The sequence below is a fragment of the Filobasidium floriforme genome (assembly GCF_021052385.1).
Source record: "Filobasidium floriforme strain CBS 6241 chromosome Unknown HD553scaffold_1, whole genome shotgun sequence".
In the NCBI taxonomy this organism is placed as follows: Eukaryota; Fungi; Basidiomycota; class Tremellomycetes; order Filobasidiales; family Filobasidiaceae; genus Filobasidium; species Filobasidium floriforme.
This window is the reverse complement of record NW_025763622.1, coordinates 247,332-269,241: the sequence shown is the minus strand read 5'-3', so window position 1 is coordinate 269,241 and position 21,910 is coordinate 247,332. Positions and strand designations below refer to the sequence as shown.

Here is a 21,910-nt window from a genome sequence, read left to right as displayed (position 1 = left end):
GATTAAGATAATCGCTACTTTCAGGCTTTTTGGAAGATTCAGCAGGCATGTTTGTCGATGGTAGAGTTTGGACTTGGTAATGAAAGAGGAGTTAGGCTTGATATCTAGATACCATATCAAATTCCGGTCCAAAAAAAAAATGAGAGCAGGGTTCTGACCGGTATATATGCTTTTCCGCTGGACAAGGTAACGTTAGCAAACTGACAACTTCCATTCATTCGTGACCTGATAGTCAGCAGTATCACGCCTCGGTTCCACGAACTACGAGGCCTGAAGAAGCATGATCATTCCATCTCAATGTGTTGCTTTGTCGTCTAATTGATAGTGTATACATGGCTGTTTTCGTTTTCGTGAAATTTCGATGTAGAAGCCCGCCTCCCTCTTCAGGCAGGAAGACATGATGCATGCTTCTCCGGCTTTCGTGGACATGTGACGAGTTCAGCACGACCGCGCTGCCATACGGGCCATCCATTCATACTGCGAAGCGATGCGCAGCGCTTGACCCATTTCCCCACTGACGCCATCTTATGGATCTGACGCCATCTCATCAAACCGATCCTCCATCCGAGTCTCGGTGGATTCTCCGGTAAATTGCCTTCCTTTCACTCCTTCATCGCTATTCTAATCCAGGGCGAGCGAACTCCCACCCGCAATCGTGCTTCCCCCCAATCCAGCGTTATCCTTCTTCCACTCCTCGTGGGCCGCTTCCGCCATGAGGACCATGATTTCGAAATACTTCTTCTCGTACATGGCCCGATTAGGACCCCCTCTGACGACCTCGCGCCGGAAGGCCGTCATCACGTCGTTCATCCCCAGCTTGTCGTCGACCTTGACAAACTCGTAAGGGTTCGGCTTTGACGGAGCGGTCCCCAAAGTCATCTCGTTCATCAAGCCCGACCCCTTCTTGGTCCGCTTCGACATGCTCAAAGGAGTCCCATCGAACGGTCGCTTGTTGCCCCTCATGCCCGCCGGTCCAGGGGTCGAGGGGGAAGAAGCACCACTACCCCCCGAATCGATCTTGATCTTGCCATCCACCAACATGCTCGTCCTCCTGTTCTTCCCCCCACTGCCCAATCCGCCTACTCCGAGCTTGCTCAGGGGTGTCTTCGGACTAGCCCCCACCCCACCACCGGTCATCCAGGAATACTTTTTGCCCATCCCCTTGATCGACGAGATGGCCCGTGAGGACTCCTTCCTCATGGCTTCGTCGGCTCGACGGGCGGCCAGGTCTTGTTCCGCCTGAGGGTTTCTTTTGGTAGACTTCTTCTTGTTCGACGGGGTGCTCAGCGAATCGGGTGCGACCAAGCCCGGGGTGGAAGGTCCAGCTCCGGCTCCAGGTCCCGGAGTGGAAGGCCCAGACGAAGCCCCTACAGCCGATCCTCCCGAGTTCCCAACGACCTGCATACCTTCTCCCTCCCCCTTCACCTCGTCCACCTCCATCCCCATCCCCAAGATCCTTCCCTCGGCTTCGTCACGTTTCCTCTGATCATACTCTATCCTCTCCTTGACCCTCGCGCTCTTCTTGGCCTTCTCACTCTCCTCGATAGAAGCATGGGCAGTATAGATATCTTTGCGAGGGTCGTCGAGGACTTCGATCTTCCACATCGGGACCTCTTGTTTAGCCCCACCTTCTTCCTTGGTATCGACGTCCATCTCATCCTGTCCACCAGATTCCTTCTTCACCCCCACCTTCGCCCCGGCATCGGTGGAACCGGATGTGGAAGACGAAGGCCAGAAAGGTGGAACTCGAGGGTTCGTATACGCCACCCTATGCTCCTTGATCCGATTCGCCGACCGCATCATGCTAGCCAACATCCCTTCCACAGCCCTGTCGGCCATGACCATCCCCTTGACATCGTAACCGTAATTGTTCCCGTGATTCTGAGTGCTGCTACTATTGTTGTTATTGTTGACTTTGGGCCTGCCCCCCGCCCTTTCGATATGCGTCCTAGCGATCTCCTTGGCCAAAGGTTCCGCAAACAACCTTCCTTGACCCACGACGCTCCGGTCGTTTTGCCCGATCATGCGTGTCGGGTGGGACGGTTGATAGGTAGAGTTGGAGTTGGAGTTGGAGTTGGAGTTGGAAGAAGGGTTGTTATTGTTTGTACGAGTAAAGTTGGAATTGGGACCGCCAACTGTAGATGTCCCAGTAGGAGTATTCGCTGTCGATCCAGCCGGGGTGTTCAGAGCAGAGTTGGGAGGATGATGAGGTCCCTGTCCATTTCCGTTCGAATTCGGGATGGCAGGGAAGGCGGAGGGGATGGTAATATTGGTAGGCTACAAAGTCGCCGCAGATGTCAAGATCGTTCGGGGTCGTCAGCCTCCATCACGAAACCCATGTCGGTTTGACTTGTAGACTAGGCTTACTCTATTAGGATGGCCCAGACCCCCCGGAGCAGGTCCAGGTCGAACATTACCGCCACCTCCATTCATCATCTGCCCCGGCCCCGGCCCTGGCCCGTTCGTCGACCCCTGCATGTTGCCACCCGACACAGGCCCACCCGCCGGTCCCGACCTCGCCTTGTCCCCCGTACGATCTAACAAGCCCGACGTGCTCGAAGCTGTCGAGGGGGCAGGTGGTCCGGCTTGGTTCTGACTGGGAGGTCTATTGATCTGTTGAGCTGAAGATTGAGGTTGCATTTGTGCAGGTGGTCGAATGGGTTGAGATTGAGATTGAAGTTGAGGTCGAGGTTGAGGTTGAAGGTTGTTTGGTTTAAGCTGAGTGGGTTGAGAGGATGCAGGGGTGGATGTCGGCCCCGTTGCCGAGGGCGCAGGATTGGGATTCTGGGGATTCTGCATGATATAGCAGAGTTCGATGAAGTGACGAGATTGACCACTTCAGTATATACTTGTATGGTTGTTGATCTCCCTTTTAAGGTCGTCACGACGATCTGGACCAGCGACGTCGAGGATGATTCAACCACTCCTCGAGCAAGGGCGATCCCGTATGACCCGTCGACGTCGTCGAGCTACCTTCTTGTAGGTTCGGAAGTGTGACGCTCTCCAGTTTGGTGTCCAGCAGTGATGGTTGATGTTGTCGCAGCAAAGTTGTGAGGGTATCGATAACAAATAATGGTGATGATGGTTAATATGGTAATAGGATCTAGGATCTCGCTCGACCCGACTCTCGCGGGGTTAGCCGTGATGACGCTACTGTCTACTAATGAATACTAATGAAGATGTCAACCTATTAGTAAAAGTTGCTAATCAACCCTGATCAACACCGCTAATACTCTTTGATTACTAATCAAATCGTGGCTTCTGCCGGTGGGCTCTACTCAAAAGTCATCGCCAACCTCCATACATTCGATACGGCCATCTCCTCCCCGTTCACTCCTATACCACCTCTATATACAACACAAACACACAAGTGGATCTGCTATCGTTAAAATGTTCGCCCTTCGATCGACCTCCGCCAGGACCGCCCTCTCCCCGCTCCTCCGACGCAACTTTAGCTCATCCGTCCGTTCATTGAAATGCTACGAGGGCGTCGATGCCGCTGTGAGCCCCTCGAGTCTGAAAGGCCATTCCCTTGTTCGGAAGGTTGAACGCTGATTGCTTCTTTTCGTATTTCCTTTGGTCGGGTCGGAATCGATCGGGATACATGGGATTTGGGTGATACGGGATGAATCGGGTGTAGACGTTTGAGAAACAAGTATCCAATGGTTCAGGGATCGTCCTCGTCGATTTCTACGCAACGTGAGTCTCAGCGTCGTGTTCCTCTTCTTTCTCCTGCTTCTTTTTACCTTTAAGGCATACTATATATAATTCAGTCTGCGATCCATGTCCACTAAACAAGCACTGATACCTCTGCACCTCTCTTCATCTCTGCTTCACCGTTGTCCGTCCTCACCATCCCATCCCATCTTTCCTGATTCGGCTCATCCCGACCATGGTATAAACGAACAGCTGGTGCGGTCCGTGCAAAGTCCTAACCCCGACTCTGAAGAAGGTTACCGAGAAGGCCAACGTCGAGTGAGTCTCGCCCTTGGCTTCTTCTTCGTCTGTCTCCTTCCTGTTCCTATTCCATCCCCCTCTTCTCGGCCGTACTCGAATTGAATCGACAGCGGAATACGATCGAATTCGAGCTGACACACACTTCGTCTTCTCATCTTGCTCGTTTCTCCTTCTCTATCTGTTCTTTGCGTGTGGTATGACATCGACGGAACGGAACAGCCTGGTCACACTAGACGTAGACGTCGAGGCAGAGTTGGCCGCTAAATACAGCGTGAGTCTCCTTCCTTTCCTTTCAAGTTCGATTACCCCGTCCAGAGCTGGATATTGGGATGAGGATCGGTCGTATCATTCTGTGGAAAGTCACAAGCTGCTGATACCCAACATCTTTCTCTCCTACGTCGTTCTATCCTGCTGCCGCGCCACATCCGACCCGGAAACGCTCGAGAACAGATCCGATCGTTACCGACAGTCATGGCTTTCAAGGACGGACAACCTATCAGCCAATTCAGTGAGTCCGACACACTGTCTGTGAATGAACGGAAAGAACGGCGCTGAACGACTCTGGGCATGACCGTCTTGGCCTACTTGCAGTGGGTGCGATTCCAGAGAAACAGGTCCAGATGTTCATCGATAGCGTGAAGGAAAAGTAAAGATGGGCGCTACTATGCGTTGTAGGCGGGACAAAAGGTCACACCTTGGCTCGATCCTGGAATGAGAAGAGGTGGATTGTGATTAAAAGTGAATTACTGTCCGAGGAGTGTACTATCGTCATAAGCTCATGAGCTCATAAGTGTATCAGCCATATAGTATAGTCGTCGAGCATGAAACGAGGTCTAACGGGATGATGATGGGATATGACGTGTAACAAATGGTTCTCGCGGATTAGCTTATCAAATAATTCGTAACATAAGGGGCCGGGGGGGGGTCGCTTCGTCATTGCATACAATTCAGAGCAGCCATGTACAGCATCGTTCATGTTCTTCGATACAACAACCTTTGACATCACCACCACGACCACCACGACAGAGATAGAGATCTAACGAACAACTATAAGCAGTAACCACAATGTTTTTGACGAGGTGAGAGAGAGACCGTACGAGCTCGAAGCAGCGCGGGCAAGGTCTAACGAAAGGAAGGGGGTATGCTGTAGGTCTGAATATGATCGAGGTGTAAACACCTTTTCTCCCGAGGTGAGTCGACCGTTTGCATGCTAGTCAGTGTTGTGTTTGGAGCTGATTGATGATGGTTTGTTGCGATTGGGTGATATCAGGGTCGACTGTACCAAGGTGAGTCTTGGAACACGAGCTCGACCCATAGCCGAGCTGACCCTCGACCCCCTCCACATCTCAGTCGAATACGCTATGGAGGCCATCAAACTCGGTTCTACTACCGTTGGTATCACAACCCCTCACGGGACCATCCTCGCCGTCGAGAAACGCGTCCAATCCACCCTGCTCGAAACCTCTTCCATCGAAAAGATCATGGAGATCGATTCCCACATCGGGTGCGCCATGTCCGGCTTGACGGCCGACGCTAGGACCATGGTGGAACATGCGAGGATGACGGGCCAGATGCATGCGTTTACGTATGACGAGCCTATCAAGGTGGAGAGCGTCGCTCAGGCGGTGTGTGACTTGGCGTTGAGGTTCGGGGAGAGCGTGGATGATGACGAGGCCATGATGGTGAGTGTTCTGTGCGGGCGCTCGCAAACAAGTTAGACAGCGGCGAAGAGCTACTATAGCTGACGTTATTTGCCACCTGCCGGCCATAGTCTCGACCGTTTGGTGTAGCACTTCTGATAGCTGGTGTAGACGAGTTCGGACCTTCGCTGTAAGTCTCCACCTTTTCGCTTACCTTGGTTCGACCACGGCTTGTTGGCTCATCCATCATCTATCTTTACAGCTTCCACACGGATCCGTCGGGAACGTTCACTCGATACGACGCTAAAGCCATCGGGAGTGGGAGCGATGCCGCGCAGACTTCGCTACAGGACGCTTACAACAAGGTAAGAAACTCGGGTGCTCGGGTTCTCCAGTTTCCTTTGTACAAAGAACGCGAGAAAGCTAACGAGAATTGACTGTTTTGGCATGACGTATCTTAAAACTAGAACATGACGCTCGACGAGGCTCATAGGCTAGCGCTCAAGATCTTGAAGGAAGTCATGGAGGAAAAAGTGGACGAGAACAATATCCAGCTCGCCCAGGTCAGTCATCCCGCTCACCGTTCAATCTCTTATGACGTCGCTGAACATTCTCGGAGCCTTGCCTCTGGTGCTTGTCAAACACAGGTCGTACGGGCAGAAGGGAGCAAGGAGGCCAAGTTTGAGATTCTCTCCGGCGAGGCTACCAAGCAGCTCATCGCCGCCATGTAGAGGATGACGAACGATTTGTTTTACATGTGTCATGTTCGGTTTCCTACGTCTTCTGTCATTTTAGTTCTTCATGTGATACGACCATGCACGATCATTTCTGCTACATCCTCTCGGGCCCTTGCTGCCTTTGTTGTCTCTTTCTCCTTAGCCGCAAGGTCGTACGGTCTGATCCCGTTGTATTCGATTTACTGCCCCGCAGTAGCCTGGTCGAGCTGCAAAGTCCAGTTGAACGGCTGGAAAGCGTTGCCCAGCTTGGCCTTTCTCGCTTGATTCGAGCTCTGGTCCATTCGACGAGGCTTCCTCCATCGCCGAGCTTCGAGACCCAACAAGTTGCCGATGATCTCATGCGCAAAGTATCTACAATGACCGGAACGCAGAGTCAGGCAAGGCGTCGAACGAGACGTTTCGCGAAACCAAACTTACCTGGTATATTCGGTTGACCCTTTGTCGCCCTCCTTGACGATCCCCTCGTTATCCTCTCCAAACGTACCTCCGGATCCCTCTTCCGAACCTTCGATTACGTGTCCGTACCCCTTTTCGCCCTTGTGATCCCAGTGTACCATAAAGTATGGCAGATTGGAGACCAGACTCCGTCGGAACCCACCGGGTCGGTCGGAAAAGTCGATGAGCTTTCTGTGCTGGGACCACTCGGACTCGGACGTCAAGATGGCTTCCCGGAAATACCCAGGAGCATCGGCGAACACGTCAGCCGGAAGCGGAATCGCTTCGATAAAGGTATGTTTGTGAAACTTGATGTTCGTCGGTAGGACCGTCTCGAAGAATAAGACACCCTTGTTCTGCTGGGCGTACATTTGCATCAAGCACTTCATGAAGTTCTGCGTTGAGAATCACCATCAGCCCTGTTCATTCGGCTTGCCGGAAAAGGCATCAGATGGATCGTACCTTGATCTCTTCCCACTCATCGTCGTCCAGGTCAAGAATACTAGTATAATGCTGGATCGGCACGATAATGCAGTGTCCGTCCACAAGCTCCTCGTTCTGAGTGCAAGACAGGTAGGCACGGTGACCGATGGCGACGATAGGAGCTTTAGGAGGACCTTCTTCCTGATAGCAGAAAGCACAGGTATCCAACGCCTTTTTCGTTCGAGCGTAATCTGTTCATGTTGTTCGGGTCAGATCGAGGTTACTACTGAAGGCTGATCTCGTACTGACCATTCACGGCAAAGGCTCGTTTCATCGCGTCGTTCTTCATCTTTTTGCGTGCCAGACGCTCGACATTGTCGTCCATGTAGTCGTTATCGTTCTGACCGAGCGGGAAAATCAGTCTAAAAAACCGGTCCGACGTCTCTGCCTAACTCACCTCGAATTTGGCATCGCCCATGATCGCAGCGGCCATGCTTGCATCCATACTCTTCTGATCGGCGGAACCAGCCCCAAATCGCTCTTGCCGGACGAGCTCGCCCAGAGTCGTCTCATCGTCGTCGGCGTTGTACCGGACGACCTCTCCAGTCTTGTGGTCCCGAGTCTCGAACTGCGTTGCAACCGGCATTTAGCTGGCTGAACAGGGGCAGACCTGCCTTTCAGCGACAACTCACCTTGCCATTAAGCTTGGGCCGACGGTTGCCGGGTAGCAATGTCTTTTCCGTACCATCCCCTGTCCCAATATCGTACAGCCGTCCCTGAGCGTCGAGGGTAGGCAAGACCTGAACCTCGGTCCGTTTCCCTCCTTTCTGGTCTTGCTCTCGTCCCAACTGTCCTCCCGCTTGACCCTCCCAAAGCCCTCCTCCTTGATCACCTCCGCCAGCCGCATGTGTGCGGTGTCTCTCACTCTCCCGGTCGTATTCTGCCTGAAGATCAGACGCACAGGGATCGTTCGAGAGCTTAGCGCGAAGTACTTTGGCTTGCAAAGCGTTCAGCGCGGACAAGGTGAGGGGAGGGGTTGACGCCGTCGGATCTCGTCCAGGATCGTTCGAACCGCCTTGCGGTGTAGCGTGAGGGATGGCTACGGTCGACATCGGGTTCCTCTGTAGCAGATGATGAGGCGTCAAGACGGACGGAATAGGGGTAGCCGGTTTCGACTGGTCGAATTTTCCTGTTCCTCGAGCCGGCTGAGTAGGGGTAGACAAACCCCCAACTCCCGCTAACGAGTTGTTACTCGCAGATCTCCTGAGCCCGATCGCCTCGTCAAACCTGCCTTCCTCACCTGGCCGTCTGAAACCGGCACGACTGCTCGGTCGACTACTAGCAGCCTCATCGCTGGTGAACATGAACCTCCTACCCCCGGGCAATCCACCGGGAGTGCTTGGCCCGCTATCCTCTCTGGATCGATTCCCATCTTTGCTGTTGGGCGTGTCAAAGCCCGATTGATTTCTCCTGGCAGATCGGCGGGAACCACGATCGTCCAGTACCCGGCGCTCTTTGACGGCCTCGGAAAAGTCTTCCAGATTGCCGTACCTCTCCATCGCGACATCCTCGACGGATCGAGACCTGTCCGAGAGATCCACCTGAGTCTGCGGGTCGTCGTTTCAGGCCAACCCGATTTAACTCACTCTTCCTCAGCCTGTTCGTACACCTTGCGCAACTTCATCATCCGCCACTGGCTACCCGCCGATCCGGGTACGATCTGTTTCTTCTCTACACAGCGAGATAAAATGCCATGAAATGGTTCAAACTTTGTATTCAAACCTCTGCACAGCCGTATCGACTCGATTCGACTTGAAGGGAGACTGACCTGTAGGCGCGTACTCTTCAACAGTCTTCCCATCTTTCATCTGTTGATTGAGCTCGAACCGAGATACCACCAGCTATGACAAACAAAACACCTTGAACACTCTGTCGTATATCCGAATTTGACAGCACCGCTTGCGTACCTTGTCAGGATCAGGCTTGTTGACCTCCTTCTTCTTCCGGGCCGTACCCATATCAGAGAAAAAGTCCCCTGTGCTAGTACCAGTCGATCCTTCCATACCATCCGTCATCCCTCCGGAACCTTGGTAGCCCGTACTCGAACCTCCTCGGGTCTCTTGTTCGTTCCCAACTATCTCCCTGCCATCCCGCAAATTAGGATTCACCTCTGCAGAACGCAGAGCACCCAACTCTGGTTTCTTGGCGACGTGTCCGTCCGAGCCAACTATGAGTCCCGGGATGGTACTGGATTTAGGATCTAGCATCCATGATTCCCTAGCGGTATCATCCTGGCCTTGTCCTTCGAAATTGCCCGTTGCCACGGATGGGGCCAGGTGAGCGCCAGGAGGGACTGTGCTAGGGTTTGACTTGAGGGGGAGGGAGTCTCTTGTGGGTATGTTCGATACGGCGTTCTGGAAGATTGGCGCGAGACCTTTTTCAGTATGAGATCTTTGTACTGGTGAGGACAACCAGGCGGAACCTACCTGGATATCGACCTCGTTCATGTCCTTCTCCACCCACTCGTCCTCAGACTCGTCATCATCCACGACCTGTAACCCCGATCCTTTCCCTCGCTTTTCATCCCTCTTTTCTCGCTTCCTCGATTCTTTCTCTTCCCTCCGAGCCTTCTTCTCCTTTCTTCGTTCCCGGTCGTCAAGCTCGTCTTCACCACGATCGGATCGTCGTTTGTGTTTGCGTTCGTCCCGGTCGCGCGATCGAGAACGATGTCGCTTGTGCTTGGGATCGCGAGAGGCTGGGGACCTCGATCTATTGCGGTTCTTGGATTCCATGATCAAAGTAAGGGGTCGGCGTCTGATCAATTATGGTGGAAAGTAGCTACATGCATCGAGTAAATAGATGGCTAAGATCTGCTACTTTCGAGAGACGTTGTTAGTGAGATGCTCTGTCGAGGTGAGCTTGGACTCTTCGACCTTGTTGACGTCAGCTAAATGGCAAGATCACTTGCAGAGTACCAGGTTGCATAAACAGCAACTCAAGTTTGTTATCGACTGCTTGCTGCTTGAGGTCCTCGAGCAATATATTTACACCGCATATCTCACAACGAACTGGATATAAAAAAGGAATTCAGGATGTTCGGGTGCATATGTGCCGGAAGACTTGTGTGAGTAAGATCAGGATGAGCCGAGCTCTTTGCGGTTTCAAATGCAAGACGGCAGGCTGATAGCGCATTTCTCAGGCAGTCAAACGAACCTTCAGCAGGTCAGTACACATGTCGAGCTCCGTCCTTCAGAGCGAACTTGGACTTATCACGACCCCCACCCTTACCGTCGATGGACGAGACAGGTCAACGACACGAGCTTTGTCTTTTCGATTGAAAGAGCAAACGAGATTAATCACTTGACCGTCTTCCTCCTGGGCACAGGCAAGTCGTCATTAGATCATGCTCCATGCCACGGGATACCCTGCTGACGGCCTACATTGTTTTGCTTCGACAGTACCGTTTCCAGATGGATATGGAGCTTCTGTGCATTTCCAATTTCCGGGTAGGGATTTTGTGACGCTCGGCACGTAAGTCGGGTAATTTACCGCATAATGATACATACCTTTGACCTCGGAATACTGATGGAGATTCATACCTCGTCCAACTCAATCAACATAGGCTGACAAACGACCGCCCTAGCTCGATCTACCGTGTCAGGCCGTTTCAACCTCAACCTCAAGCGCAAGATCCGTCCTTGATGACGGCGACCTTGGGGATTCAGATCGTACCGCTCGATCAAGTGCAGGCGATTGCGGCCTCGCTGAAGACACCAGGGACAATTGATGCTGCGGGATCCGGGTCGGCGTCCGGAACGGGGGCGACGAATACCGCTGGAGCCTTAGTCAGGGCTGGGACGGGTGCTGGAAGTACGGACGTGGGAAGGATTGCGGAAAAGATCGTCAAGAATGTAAGTGTGTTAGTGTCGATCGAGATGAAGTGGATCGCCTGCTAAACGAGTAATTGTCGGCTCTTGCAATCACGTCACCTAAACTCTCGTCTGCCAAAGTTGTTCAACTACCTACACTCGTTCGAAGGAGCGCCTCAAACGCTCACGCCGCAGACCCCGATACCGCTGGGGGTCTTTCAGAAGTGGTACGAGGGCTTCTTGAACAAGATCAAACATGATGGCGGGTCGGGCTTCCTCTCCCGGGAAGATTGACTTGTGGGGCCATAGTAGTATGCCACGCCAATTATTCTAGAAGAAATGACAAGTAACGAGCTATATCCAGGAGCAAACGCATACCGATTATTTTGATAAAGGGAAGATCGGCGCCAAAGCGCCAAGGACGGGCGGACTTTGTGCGGTATGCGTCGGGAGGTTTCTCTGTGTCCATCCAATATGCCCGAACAAGACCCGGGGCTGCCACCTTGCTCACAGGCTTCCGAGAGTGAAAGCGTATTCCACATCCCGGTGCCTGGGACGGAGTCGGCGTCCGACACAACTCGCGTTCCCCGATCCGCGATCCGCGAGCCCGCGAGTCCTTGTTACATGGCAGACGGCAGGATGGTTTGAGAAATAACGATGGTGTCGTTTCTACAACTGCGTTGGGACGATGAGCGCATGAGAACTGAAGAAGTGTAGGCTTGACATGCGGAGCATTTCTTTTGCCACCGGGAGACGAGCCGATACATGAATACGCTGCGCGTGATGCGGTATGAGCTGGGAGGATCGCCTTGGGGGGGCGCTTCTAGCGGTCAATGCGCCAACCATGGAGCGTCCCGAACGTCTCTGTTGTCACAGTATTGTTGTTCCGTTCATGGGAATCGCAGCGCAGAGCGCAAGGGAAGTCAGAGCCCATGTCGGCCATGTCAACCGTCGGGAACGGCAACTGACACAAGACGAGGTTGAGGTATCCCGGCGAGGAAGGCAAGAAGGGCGGACGCACGCCCCGGTGTCATCGCCAGGCACAAGACTCGCCGTCCATGGGGAGAATTAAACTGAAACCTTGTCTGGTCGGTCAGGCGATCAAATGGGGGAAGCGAATGCGGGTGACGACGACGACGCGAGGTCATCAGCAGCGATCATTCATACATTTCACACCTTTTCCTGGACATCCCATACAGAGGGCGGCGATCATCTCGACGGTAGCCAAACAAAGCCCTTCCCGACGGCGGCCTGTCAAACGAGTCGTGCCCCTGCTCCGCGGCCTTGCTCGGGAATTTTATTTCGTTTCGCTGTATTCCCATTCCGCAGGCGGTCCCGCGCCGCGGTCCATACCGCAACCCATACCGTTTCGTGGCATCGATCGTCGAATTCGTGATCCACCGAGCCTTGCCTAGCCACGGCTGAGGAAGAAGCTGTGGAGAGTCTCACTTGGGATACACCTGAGCACGCCAGCGACATGACCGCAGTGTCAGAGACGACCGGAACAACACGGAGTCAGCTGACAAAAGGGTAGAAGCCACGGATCGTGGGGGAGCCTTATAGTGATGTTGATCGGGTACACAGCGGATCCCACAGCTGTTCAGGCATACGTCGCAACTTACCCACTGAGTCCACCACAGTATAGCCCCTCCTCCTGTAAGCTGCAACACCCGCCATACCGGAATTCCTCCGGCGACTAGTCATTGATCAGAAACAAGCTGTGTCTCTGCTCTACCACCCCACCTCGGGTCCCTGAAATACTGCCTCTTGCTCTTGATTGACCCCGATATCTCCACTCTGGCAGCTACGGCTACAGGCCACTCTGGTGTAACGTGTCTCTGTGTTCGTGCTAGAGGATCGACAACATCTCAAACAGCGCAAGGATCGCTGTGTACTGTGTCTCGCTTCGGCCATACCTCATCGTTTTACCCCTATCTCCTTTCAGGTCTCGGTCTTTGCCCATCACAATCACTACAACATCCGAAGCAGCTTACCACAGCGATCCACACGGGATACCTAAAAACGTCACAGAAACCATCCGGAGAATATATCGAATTACGATCCGCAAGGCGTGCGCACCCGCGCACACTCAAAACAAGCAGGCTTTCGAGGCCCCGGAGCAGCCGATCGATCACGAGAGGAGACTTCGAGCGATCCCGGCGGTAACGACACAGGTTTTGTCTCGAACAGCTAGAACGATTGACGGCAGCGTGGAGACGGGGAAGAGGCTGAACACGAGGTAGAAGTCAAGGCTCGAAGGAAAAAAAAACACAATAGTTGTCCAGGGATCAGTCCTCTGAGCTCATCGAGTTCGGGTCCCTCGGCTGGATATAACATACACTGCACCTCTCGGTTCGACGGCGAAATCCCCCAATTACTTCTTGTCTATATCAACAGTGCTGAGCGGATCAGAATAGCGTCAAACCTTTCCACTACTTAGGCCTCAACGCACTTCGACATACTATCAGTATTTTCCCCCTCGTCATTCGCCGACGGCGTGTTTGATATCAGCGACCACCATTTCCGAGACTAGCTAGTCCGAGCGCAATCTAGCTACACTCAGGTCCGACCAAAGGACCCATCCTGATCCCACCAAGAACGATCCAGCGATCCAATTTCGGCGCCGACTCCAACTCATCGATGCCTTTGACGACACTATATCTATAATACTCATCTAGAGGGTAGCAGTCAGGCATTCGCTCAGACGTCGCTCACAACACCTGCCTAACATCATTCCGACTTCGAAAGGCACGTCGTATTTACGGATCGACGTGGAGAAGCTGGTCAGACGGGGAATGTCGGAGCCAGAAGCGGAGGACGATGGAGGGGTCCACGAAGCAGAAAGCAAGGTCACCACAACTGCGGTGTCAGTAACTGCCTCATGTATCGCTATATGTGAGGTGTCGGCGGATTGCAATTATCTTTGGCTCTCACCATCGTTCAAGGCCATCCTCGGTACGTGCTAGACGCGCGCGTTGTCGTGCACCATCGTCTCAATCATCGCTCCTCCTACATAGGTTACGAACCTGCCGAAATGATAGGATACTCGCCTTTCGACCTGATTCACCCGGATGAGAGAGAAGCTCTACAGGAGGTCCGGTAGTCAGTCGCGCGTGGTCTTCTGCATGTCCGACCTCGTCTAACCCAAACTGCCTGTCTTTTCAGCCAAAGCATGGTCTACGACAAGGTAGGTACCTCGAGTGCGCACTACATAGTCAATATGTACATGTCTCATCATCGAGGATATGTGCGCAGATTGCCACCTTGACTTACTCGAGATGGAAGCATAAGAAGGGACATTATTTGCTATGTGCCGTGGGAGCGTAAGTCGGCCTTCTATCTTACCCGAGTCGTTCCCCACTGACTACGAACCCTGCCTTTATAGGAGTATCGTCTGTGACAAGATCCTAGGGAGTTTCTGTATCGCTGTGCCGGAGCCAAAGGCTAAACGTCAGTCGGCGTTCGCAACAGATCCACCTCACCTTTCGGACGCGCTAAAAGCTGATCCGTTTCATCACGCTGACGACAGTACGAGCGGCCACGGCACAGGAGGTGCTTGAGATATCGCCCGAAGCACAAGACCAATTCCGTAAACAGGTGAGGCGGTTGGCGGATCGGACTGGGCAACATTCGCCACATGGCTCATTCGCGATACGCCCATCAGAAATGGTACAACAGCTCGCCACCACGGAGGACGTCCGATTCGTTTCTGGTCCGAGCAGATAGAGAAAGGCTCCGGATCCCTCTTAAAGATCTGAAACCACCCAGCGTCAGGTCTTTCTTCCTCATCGACCGGTTCTCGCAATCCGAAAACATCTTCTATATCAGCAACAACATGCTCGTCAAGAAGCCTGACGAGGCGAGTCATTGATCTCCCTTCACATGACACGCCAGCGTCGCTTATTCATGTGCTCACCTTTTTTTACGTCGCTTCAACTCCTCGTCCCTCATCTGCAGATGATCGGCAAGTCGTTCTATGACCTTGTACGGGAAGAAGACCGGGACATGGTCCGCTCAGAGATCAAGATGGCCAAGAGTTGGGCCGCATCGACCATGACGGGTGTCGAACAAAGTTCTTTTGCATATATCACGTTTCAGCTGATTCAGCCGGTGAGTCATCCATCACGACGCCTCAGCCGGCTCAAGCGCCATCAACAATTGGCTGATCGTTCACGACTCGTTTCAAACCCTTCCGCCCTCCAACAGGACGAACTTCCAATAGAAGTTCAAGGCGTTCTGACAGCATACTCCGATGGAGTCACTTGCATCATTCGGATAAAGTAGTGTGTGTCTCTTTCGCGTGATTCTCCCAGGATCTAGGACAGCATATAACAGTCTAGTAGTAGTGGCTTCCGCGCATATTTTCTCTGCATATCTCTGCACATACCACCCTGCCCTGTCCTTGCCAGCCATCGCCTCTTTGCATCAATGTATCGTCATCAAAGTCGTTGTATCTATATAATTCTGCCTTTCATCCCATAATACTCGCATTCTCACGTCACCACCCCGACAAGCGGGTGTGCTGCCCCGCTTTAAAGCTCGCCAGGAGATCGTTTCAGATCATCCAACTCGATCTCCTCGTCTTGAAGATGTCTGGAAGGGAAATCCACTTTACCCGTCCCGCTCAACCCGGTATCTTCGGGTCGGAGTTTGTGGAGCTCTCCGTTCGCGAACCTGTGTTGACGCTTTTCCAAGTCAAAGGCCCACATGGCAGCCCCGACCCTGTTGGATACGGAGAAGCCCAGACCGATAATCGGGATCGACTCAAGGAGGGACGCTGCAAACCCAAAGGCTATATATCGGGTCAAGTCGAGTTGAGCGATCATGCACGGAATAATGTAAAGTCCCAGAAAGAACGCGTTTGCGCTAGTACCAACCTCGATAACCCCATCTTCTTTCTTGCAACCACGTCTCGATCTCCTTGTTGGTCATCTTTTTGGCTTCGAAGTAAGGCCTGTGCAACACTCGAGCGGTGTAAAGACCCCTCATTGCCGAGGTAAATGCTACGTTGTAGATCGGCAGGTAGGGCGAGAGCGGGAACAACACGACTACGAGACAAGCGAATCGTCCATCAGCATCAGTCTTGTGAAAGCCAAGAGGAAAAAATTGAAGAAGCAGAGGGGAGTCAGAGCCTTCCGCACTCACAATGACGTAGAGCCATCTGAGACGGCCAGAACAACAGCCAGCTCAACCACTTCTCTTGCTGCTCTCCCTTGGTACCCTTGCCCTCCCCACCTCCAACTCCGGGAGGTTGCTCCCATTCCTCGATATACCCCTTGGACCAGAACTCGGCGGGCTTATCTCGGGACTGAACGGTCAGGTCCCAAGCTCGAGCTCGGGCGATCCGGAGGTTCCGTTTGAGGAAATAGTGGACGAGGGAGGTGAGTTGAGGGAGGATGAAGAGGACGGTGGTATCTACCACCCGAGCGCGACAAACAGGTATACGTATAGGTCAACGTGCTGAAAGCAAGTGTCTTTTCGTATTGTACAAGCTGCGACTCACAATCGACGACGTCGGCCTTTTTCAACCAAGACAAGCTCGTCTCCAAGACCTCTCCCGGTGGGGCCTGCGCTCGTTTCCCAAAGAGGCTGAACCCGCCCATCAAGAAGTTCTCGACGAACCATTTCTGGATCTTCCATGTAGCCGCGACATAGACCCCGGCTACGACCAGTCCTCGGAGGGTAGCGTGCTTGACTTTGGCCCAGACGGCCGGTCGAAGCTTGTCGTCTGTAAAGAGACGGTAGACTCCCACTGCGGGTGGGTTGAGCACAGCCAGGGTCAGTACGCAGGTCGATATGGGTCTCGGTCGGGACAGGAGGTCTCACCGACGACATAGTATGGCGGGAAAGCCAAGAGTTCCTGTGGCATGGTCGAGTGTCTCGATCAGGACAATGACTATATCCTGCCTGAATGAGGAGGCGAGGCGTACATGGCATCGAAGATAGGGTAGTCTTGTGCAATTGTGCAAATGGTCGAGCGGACTGTCCCCCGTCGGAGGTTCCCATGGTCGATCGGCTTCGTCATCAGCATCCGCGCTTAGACAACAGCCGGTGGCCTCGATGCTTGACAATTGACTCTTCATTCTCGATATCGACGACAAGCGACAAGCTATATACAAGACGACCACGATGACGGACAAGACGCTAGCTAGCCTCTCAGAGGGCAGAACCGGGGACCGAACCAGAGGTACTTCGGACGACCTCGTCGACGGCCTTGGCGCTGAGAAGGGGCAAAGAGCAAGATGAGTCTTGGTGTCAGATTAGAGACCGTCTGGAGTGTCCCGACTTACAAGGTCTCGACGTTGTGGGTGTTCAACCCGGCCATCGATATCCGACCGTTCCCTACGAACAGCAACGACTCTCATGTCAGCCACCTTCCCCCATGAATAAGTATCAGCAGCACAGGAAACGTCAGGGGCTCACCGGTAAGGTAGACGGAATGCTCCTCGACGAGCTTCTTAGTCTGATCAGGGTTGAGACCGGTGAACGAGAACATGCCCTGTATGGTATCGATATATCGACCATCCGTATCATGTCCATTAGCCTCGTTTTCGATTTCGGTTTATTTCGCTTCTGCCCTTCGCCATCATGACGATACTCACGATCTGCTCCTTGATATGACCCCAGTCCTTCCTTCCGGGCGGGGGAGGCGTCTTGAACTTGTCATTGAGCAAGTCAAACAGGGCATCCCTCATCTCGATGATTCGACCCGACATGGTGGTAATGTCGTTCTTCCACGAATCGAAGAGTTCCGGGTTGGTTAGGATCATGGAGACCTGGGAAGGGCGGTGTCGAACAGTACATCAGCAACTAAAAGGAATCCTCGAAGAGTCGTTGTTTTCGCTCCAGCGACTCACGATATGAGCTCCGTAAGCGGGAGGGTTCGAGATCTCGCTTCGCTGCAAGACGGACAACTGGGACTTGACCCTCTCGGCCTCCTTGGTATCCGCCGCGACGACGTGCAGAGCACCGACTCGTTCGTTGTACAACCCGGCGTTCTTGGCAAACGACTACGAGGCGCATACACACGTTCAAAATCAGCTGGTATGCCCAGAATGAGAGAACGGTCCATAGGTTCCGCAAGGCCTCACCTGGCAGACCAACATCGGGACCCTCTTCTCGGCAAACTTCCTCATCGACCCGGCATCCCGATCGAGATCTCCCGTGGCGAACCCTTGGTAAGCCGAGTCAAAGAACGCGTAGTGCTTCTTTTGCAAAAAGACGTCGAGGATCTTGTCCCACTGCTCGGCCGTCGGGTCGACTCCCTGTGAGCGAGGTCATAATCAATATCACCGCCTTTTCATGCTCGCCCGTCCCGCCCCTCGGCCTGGACTCACGGTAGGGTTATGGGCACACCCATGAACCAAGATGACCGATCTCTCCGGGGCCTTTTGCAAGTCCTCCAAGTACCCATCGAAATCGAGCGCGATGGTCTCCTTGTTGTAATACCTGTAAGAGACGGGCGTAACCCCGACGTTGGAGATGATGGCGTTGTGGTTGGCTACGAAGTCGAGTCGGTCAGCTACAGCTACATAGTCCTTTTCTGTTTCGGCAATGAGACGATGGACGTACCCCAAGTAGGATTACTAATGTAGATCTCCTTCTTGTCCGTGGGGAACTCGTAAAACTTGGCGAAGAACAGTGCGGCCAAGTGGTTGGCTCCAGTACCTGACAAGGTCTGGACGCTGCCAATTCCCCATCGTCATGAAATCACTGATCAGCTCGACTGTACCTTTTCAACTCCGAAATAGAACAGCGAGAAGCTCGAAACCCACCTAATAACCCTCCCCTCGTCAACAGCCTTGTTCTGTTTCCCAAAGATCAAACCCTGAGCGGCCTTGGTAAACTGAGGAAGACCCGTGATAGGGAGGTATTCATGGTCGATATCGGGGTTCTCTTCTAGTTGCCTGGAAGCCTGAGGTGAGGGGTGGTGGACAGTGGTTGAAGCGAGATAAGAGATCAAACCGAGATTGGAGATTGTCAGATAAGGATTCCAGTCAAAGGAGGTCCCCTCCTCCGGCTCGTCTGGCTGCGGGGGTTACGGAGCTCACCTTCTTGACGGTGGGCAATACCCAAGGTTTCCCCTCGTCCGTCCTGTATGCCCCGACACCCAGGTTGATCTTGTTCGGGTGCTTGTCGGCGACGTAACGAGCGGTCAATTGGAAGATGCTGCGATGGTATTTGGTGTCCGGTTTGTGTTGTGAAGGTCGAGGTGGAGGTCGGTGTGGTGGATGAAGAGTATAGCGATGTGAAGAGATGTAGTGCGAGGTGGTACGCGGAGGATTAGCCGGCGTTCGATCAGGGTGGAATGTGGATGTCACAAACTCAGGACTTACGAATCAGGAGGAGCCTGAGGGACGTTGGGGAACGCAGCTACACGAATCCCGTAGACACCGCAAAAGAGGCAAGGTCGATGATGTGTAAAGCCGAACAGAGTACGTGGTTCGTCAAGTCAGCTTTCAGTGGTCCTCGGACCATTCTTCCGACGACATGAATGAAGTAGCCGGCGGCAGAGTATCAATGGGAGACTGACCGTAAATCTCTTGTTGGTCGGACATTTCAAATTGGTTTCGGTTTGTATTTTTGATACGTTATTTACGCTGGTCTGGGCGTGTGCTCTTGAAGGGGATGTAGTTGATGGTTGGCAGGTCGTCGGTGTTATATATACAATGTTATATATACAATGTTATATATACAAGGGAGGTGACTCGAGGTCAAAAGCAAGAGAGGGATTCGAAATGGTGCATCTCCCCCGTGGGTCCTCTCCTTTCTGTGGCGTTCGGCAACGGACCGAGGCCGAAGCTCAGAAGGTTATTAGTGGACATGCAAAATATGGTCATCTCCGTCTACCATCGTAGAGCAAGCCCTGTTACGTTATGCAGCGGGCATAGCGGCGGATCGGACGTCATGCAGCTTGCATCGAGTGCGCTCGCTGTTCGCACAGATGTACCCATGCATCGGCTAGCACACGGTAGTGAAGAAGCTCTTCCTAAGTCTCAACGGCCGCATGCCGTATTCAATCGTTTTTGTCCGACTTGCTACTCGCACTAGATCCCAGCAGTTCTGCATCGAGCTTCGAGACTACCCGATCTGGCCATAAGCGCGCGTCACCGAGCGACTCACAACCCGCTGACAAGATGTACGTCGTCGACCACATACGACACATCTTCGAGACAGCGAATGGCCAGATAGTCTGTGTTGAGCGTGCTATGTATGGGAAGGGATATAGTACCGTGTACTGTATGACGGAGGTGGTGATCCCGACTCTGAGGCCGTTGGCCGAGACTCGGGACCGGTTTCTTTCCTCGAGGGCGTTTTGGGGGGGGAGGAGATGGCGGCCGGCGGAGAGAGAATTTGGTGCCCGCGTGAAAGAGCGACCTATCTGCAATCTGTTACCTGGCTGTTTGACGTCGTTGTTTGCAATCAATGCAATCAACACATACAACCTCGAAGGACGAGGATATGTTAGGATAGCGAGGGGAAGTCCTTTAATACATCTAGGTGGTGCTGCAATTGAAATATATCCTCGATCCGATCGTGCCCGCCGGCTACCCCGCTGCCTGCTAGCAGCTAGCTGCCTTGCCCCTTGCCCCCGCGCCTTAGTAGCAAACAATAACAAATCGCCCCGTCTCCCCGTCTCACGGTGAGAGGGATATCGAGGCATCTGTCATCAAAATCGAGAAAGAGGAATCAACATCCACCCATCTCGACTTTCTCCAGCCATATCGACACAGTCATAGCTCATATCCTCTTCACATACGCTGTGCACTGTACGATCGACTGCCCGCTGATCTGGAGAGAACACGAGACTACCTAAGAGTAGTAGGATCGCGGCTGTTCGGTATTTTCGGCACACGACGAAGATCAACGCAAAGCAAGTTGGGCAGCTTGGTAGATCGTCGGTTGATCATCAGTACGATTCACAACCTTCGAGAAGATCAACACTGGACGAGTAGCGAGTAGCGTTTAAAATAGTCTGTCCAACTCTTACTCGAACAGGATAATCAAGTCGGACGGGACCCTTTAAGATCTCAGAGGAACTTCGATCGGTGATACCGTCTACCTGTCTTGGAAAAGCGTCTACGGATCGACTATCTGGAACTCAGTGATAAAGAGCTTGGGACTACCTGTGAAGACCATCTTTTTCGAACTTGAACAAGCAAACACCATCATACGCAATCACCTCGAGACGTTACACCGCATTCGGCTCCACAGACAAATCCACGCCCACACTCGCTAGTCTCATCACCTCGCTTCACCTTGCTTCCCTCGGGCCATGCCTCTCCCGTTCACTCGTTCTCGACAACATTCTCAGCATAATTCCACTTCCGACTCATCGTCCCAACAGAAACAACCCTCTAGCCCCGGCTCGTCCTCTGCTCACACGCATAACGCCGCTCACGCCAGGTCTTCCAGCCCCACGGTCTCCGTCTCGATCTCGCATAGGAACCACCAGCCGGGACCTTTGAGACCGGAGATGACCCCGCCTAACCCGCCTCATAGGCATACGACCAGGTCTAGCGGGGCGACGAGCGCCAAGGAGAGTCTGATGAGCGTCCTCGGTCCTGCGTCTGGGAAGCTCGGCAAGATGAACGGGAATGGGAACGTGAACGTATATGATCAGGAGGATGACGATATGGAGGTCCCGGATCTCGTCGGTGGACACGCTCAGAGGATGGTCAATGGGAAACCGGGGTTGACGTCGAACGCTTCGTTCGTCACCACCTCGACGGCGAGCACGGTCAAGGTCATGACGCCTCCTTCGGACGATACGCCCTTACCTTATCCTTACCTGTCAAACAAGCAGACCGTACAAGGGTTCTCCCCGCCTCAGTACAAATACAGCGCC

General features: G+C 53.2%; 9 protein-coding genes across 9 annotated transcripts; 4 read left to right on the top strand and 5 right to left on the bottom strand.

The window, feature by feature from the left end:
- Window positions 1-245: 245 nt before the first annotated feature.
- On the bottom strand, window positions 246-3,126 carry HD553DRAFT_332908 (uncharacterized protein). Its single transcript, XM_046182080.1, has 2 exons — window positions 2,368-3,126; window positions 246-2,277 (listed from the first exon to the last, which is right to left on the bottom strand). Exons 1-2 carry the CDS (start codon window positions 2,797-2,799, stop codon window positions 622-624), a joined length of 2,088 nt encoding a protein of 695 aa, XP_046039967.1. The 5' UTR covers window positions 2,800-3,126; the 3' UTR covers window positions 246-621.
- A 61-nt stretch (window positions 3,127-3,187) lies between these two features.
- Window positions 3,188-4,869, top strand: HD553DRAFT_302153 (thioredoxin-like protein). The gene is made up of 6 exons (XM_046178703.1): window positions 3,188-3,501; window positions 3,641-3,699; window positions 3,910-3,975; window positions 4,177-4,228; window positions 4,408-4,465; window positions 4,549-4,869. The coding sequence occupies exons 1-6, from the start codon at window positions 3,391-3,393 to the stop codon at window positions 4,605-4,607; spliced, it is 405 nt and encodes a 134-aa protein (XP_046039966.1). The 5' UTR covers window positions 3,188-3,390; the 3' UTR covers window positions 4,608-4,869.
- A 63-nt stretch (window positions 4,870-4,932) lies between these two features.
- Window positions 4,933-6,422, top strand: HD553DRAFT_302148 (proteasome subunit alpha type 5). Its single transcript, XM_046178702.1, has 8 exons — window positions 4,933-5,036; window positions 5,108-5,147; window positions 5,228-5,243; window positions 5,308-5,639; window positions 5,729-5,787; window positions 5,860-5,962; window positions 6,065-6,160; window positions 6,245-6,422. Exons 1-8 carry the CDS (start codon window positions 5,023-5,025, stop codon window positions 6,326-6,328), a joined length of 744 nt encoding a protein of 247 aa, XP_046039965.1. The 5' UTR covers window positions 4,933-5,022; the 3' UTR covers window positions 6,329-6,422.
- HD553DRAFT_278802 (CwfJ C-terminus 1-domain-containing protein-like protein) lies at window positions 6,423-10,020 on the bottom strand. Its single transcript, XM_046178073.1, has 10 exons — window positions 9,679-10,020; window positions 9,160-9,606; window positions 9,021-9,093; window positions 8,839-8,923; window positions 7,885-8,776; window positions 7,650-7,820; window positions 7,502-7,592; window positions 7,232-7,443; window positions 6,752-7,164; window positions 6,423-6,685 (listed from the first exon to the last, which is right to left on the bottom strand). The coding sequence occupies exons 1-10, from the start codon at window positions 9,982-9,984 to the stop codon at window positions 6,514-6,516; spliced, it is 2,862 nt and encodes a 953-aa protein (XP_046039964.1). The 5' UTR covers window positions 9,985-10,020; the 3' UTR covers window positions 6,423-6,513.
- Window positions 10,021-10,136: 116 nt separating this feature from the next.
- On the top strand, window positions 10,137-11,762 carry HD553DRAFT_302146 (uncharacterized protein). Its single transcript, XM_046178701.1, has 6 exons — window positions 10,137-10,316; window positions 10,396-10,414; window positions 10,499-10,577; window positions 10,651-10,723; window positions 10,815-11,103; window positions 11,203-11,762. Exons 1-6 carry the CDS (start codon window positions 10,285-10,287, stop codon window positions 11,353-11,355), a joined length of 645 nt encoding a protein of 214 aa, XP_046039963.1. The 5' UTR covers window positions 10,137-10,284; the 3' UTR covers window positions 11,356-11,762.
- A 2,094-nt stretch (window positions 11,763-13,856) lies between these two features.
- Window positions 13,857-14,932, top strand: HD553DRAFT_338012 (uncharacterized protein; the record flags this gene model as incomplete). The annotated part of the gene is made up of 7 exons (XM_046182320.1): window positions 13,857-14,016; window positions 14,079-14,163; window positions 14,227-14,248; window positions 14,317-14,384; window positions 14,447-14,511; window positions 14,591-14,658; window positions 14,726-14,932. 7 exons carry the CDS (start codon window positions 13,857-13,859, stop codon window positions 14,930-14,932), a joined length of 675 nt encoding a protein of 224 aa, XP_046039962.1.
- Window positions 14,933-15,469: 537 nt separating this feature from the next.
- On the bottom strand, window positions 15,470-17,007 carry HD553DRAFT_1551 (uncharacterized protein). The gene is made up of 5 exons (XM_046176778.1): window positions 16,888-17,007; window positions 16,565-16,813; window positions 16,207-16,476; window positions 15,939-16,109; window positions 15,470-15,853 (listed from the first exon to the last, which is right to left on the bottom strand). The coding sequence occupies exons 1-5, from the start codon at window positions 16,928-16,930 to the stop codon at window positions 15,594-15,596; spliced, it is 993 nt and encodes a 330-aa protein (XP_046039961.1). The 5' UTR covers window positions 16,931-17,007; the 3' UTR covers window positions 15,470-15,593.
- A 117-nt stretch (window positions 17,008-17,124) lies between these two features.
- Window positions 17,125-19,759, bottom strand: HD553DRAFT_302137 (aspartate aminotransferase). The gene is made up of 12 exons (XM_046178700.1): window positions 19,595-19,759; window positions 19,398-19,434; window positions 19,113-19,230; window positions 18,837-18,976; window positions 18,634-18,746; window positions 18,399-18,562; window positions 18,153-18,326; window positions 17,919-18,071; window positions 17,664-17,837; window positions 17,485-17,560; window positions 17,352-17,403; window positions 17,125-17,281 (listed from the first exon to the last, which is right to left on the bottom strand). Exons 1-12 carry the CDS (start codon window positions 19,617-19,619, stop codon window positions 17,218-17,220), a joined length of 1,290 nt encoding a protein of 429 aa, XP_046039960.1. The 5' UTR covers window positions 19,620-19,759; the 3' UTR covers window positions 17,125-17,217.
- Window positions 19,760-19,978: 219 nt separating this feature from the next.
- Window positions 19,979-21,134, bottom strand: HD553DRAFT_1337 (uncharacterized protein). The gene has a single exon (XM_046176608.1). The coding sequence runs from the start codon at window positions 20,723-20,725 to the stop codon at window positions 20,078-20,080; it is 648 nt and encodes a 215-aa protein (XP_046039959.1). The 5' UTR covers window positions 20,726-21,134; the 3' UTR covers window positions 19,979-20,077.
- Window positions 21,135-21,910: the final 776 nt, after the last annotated feature.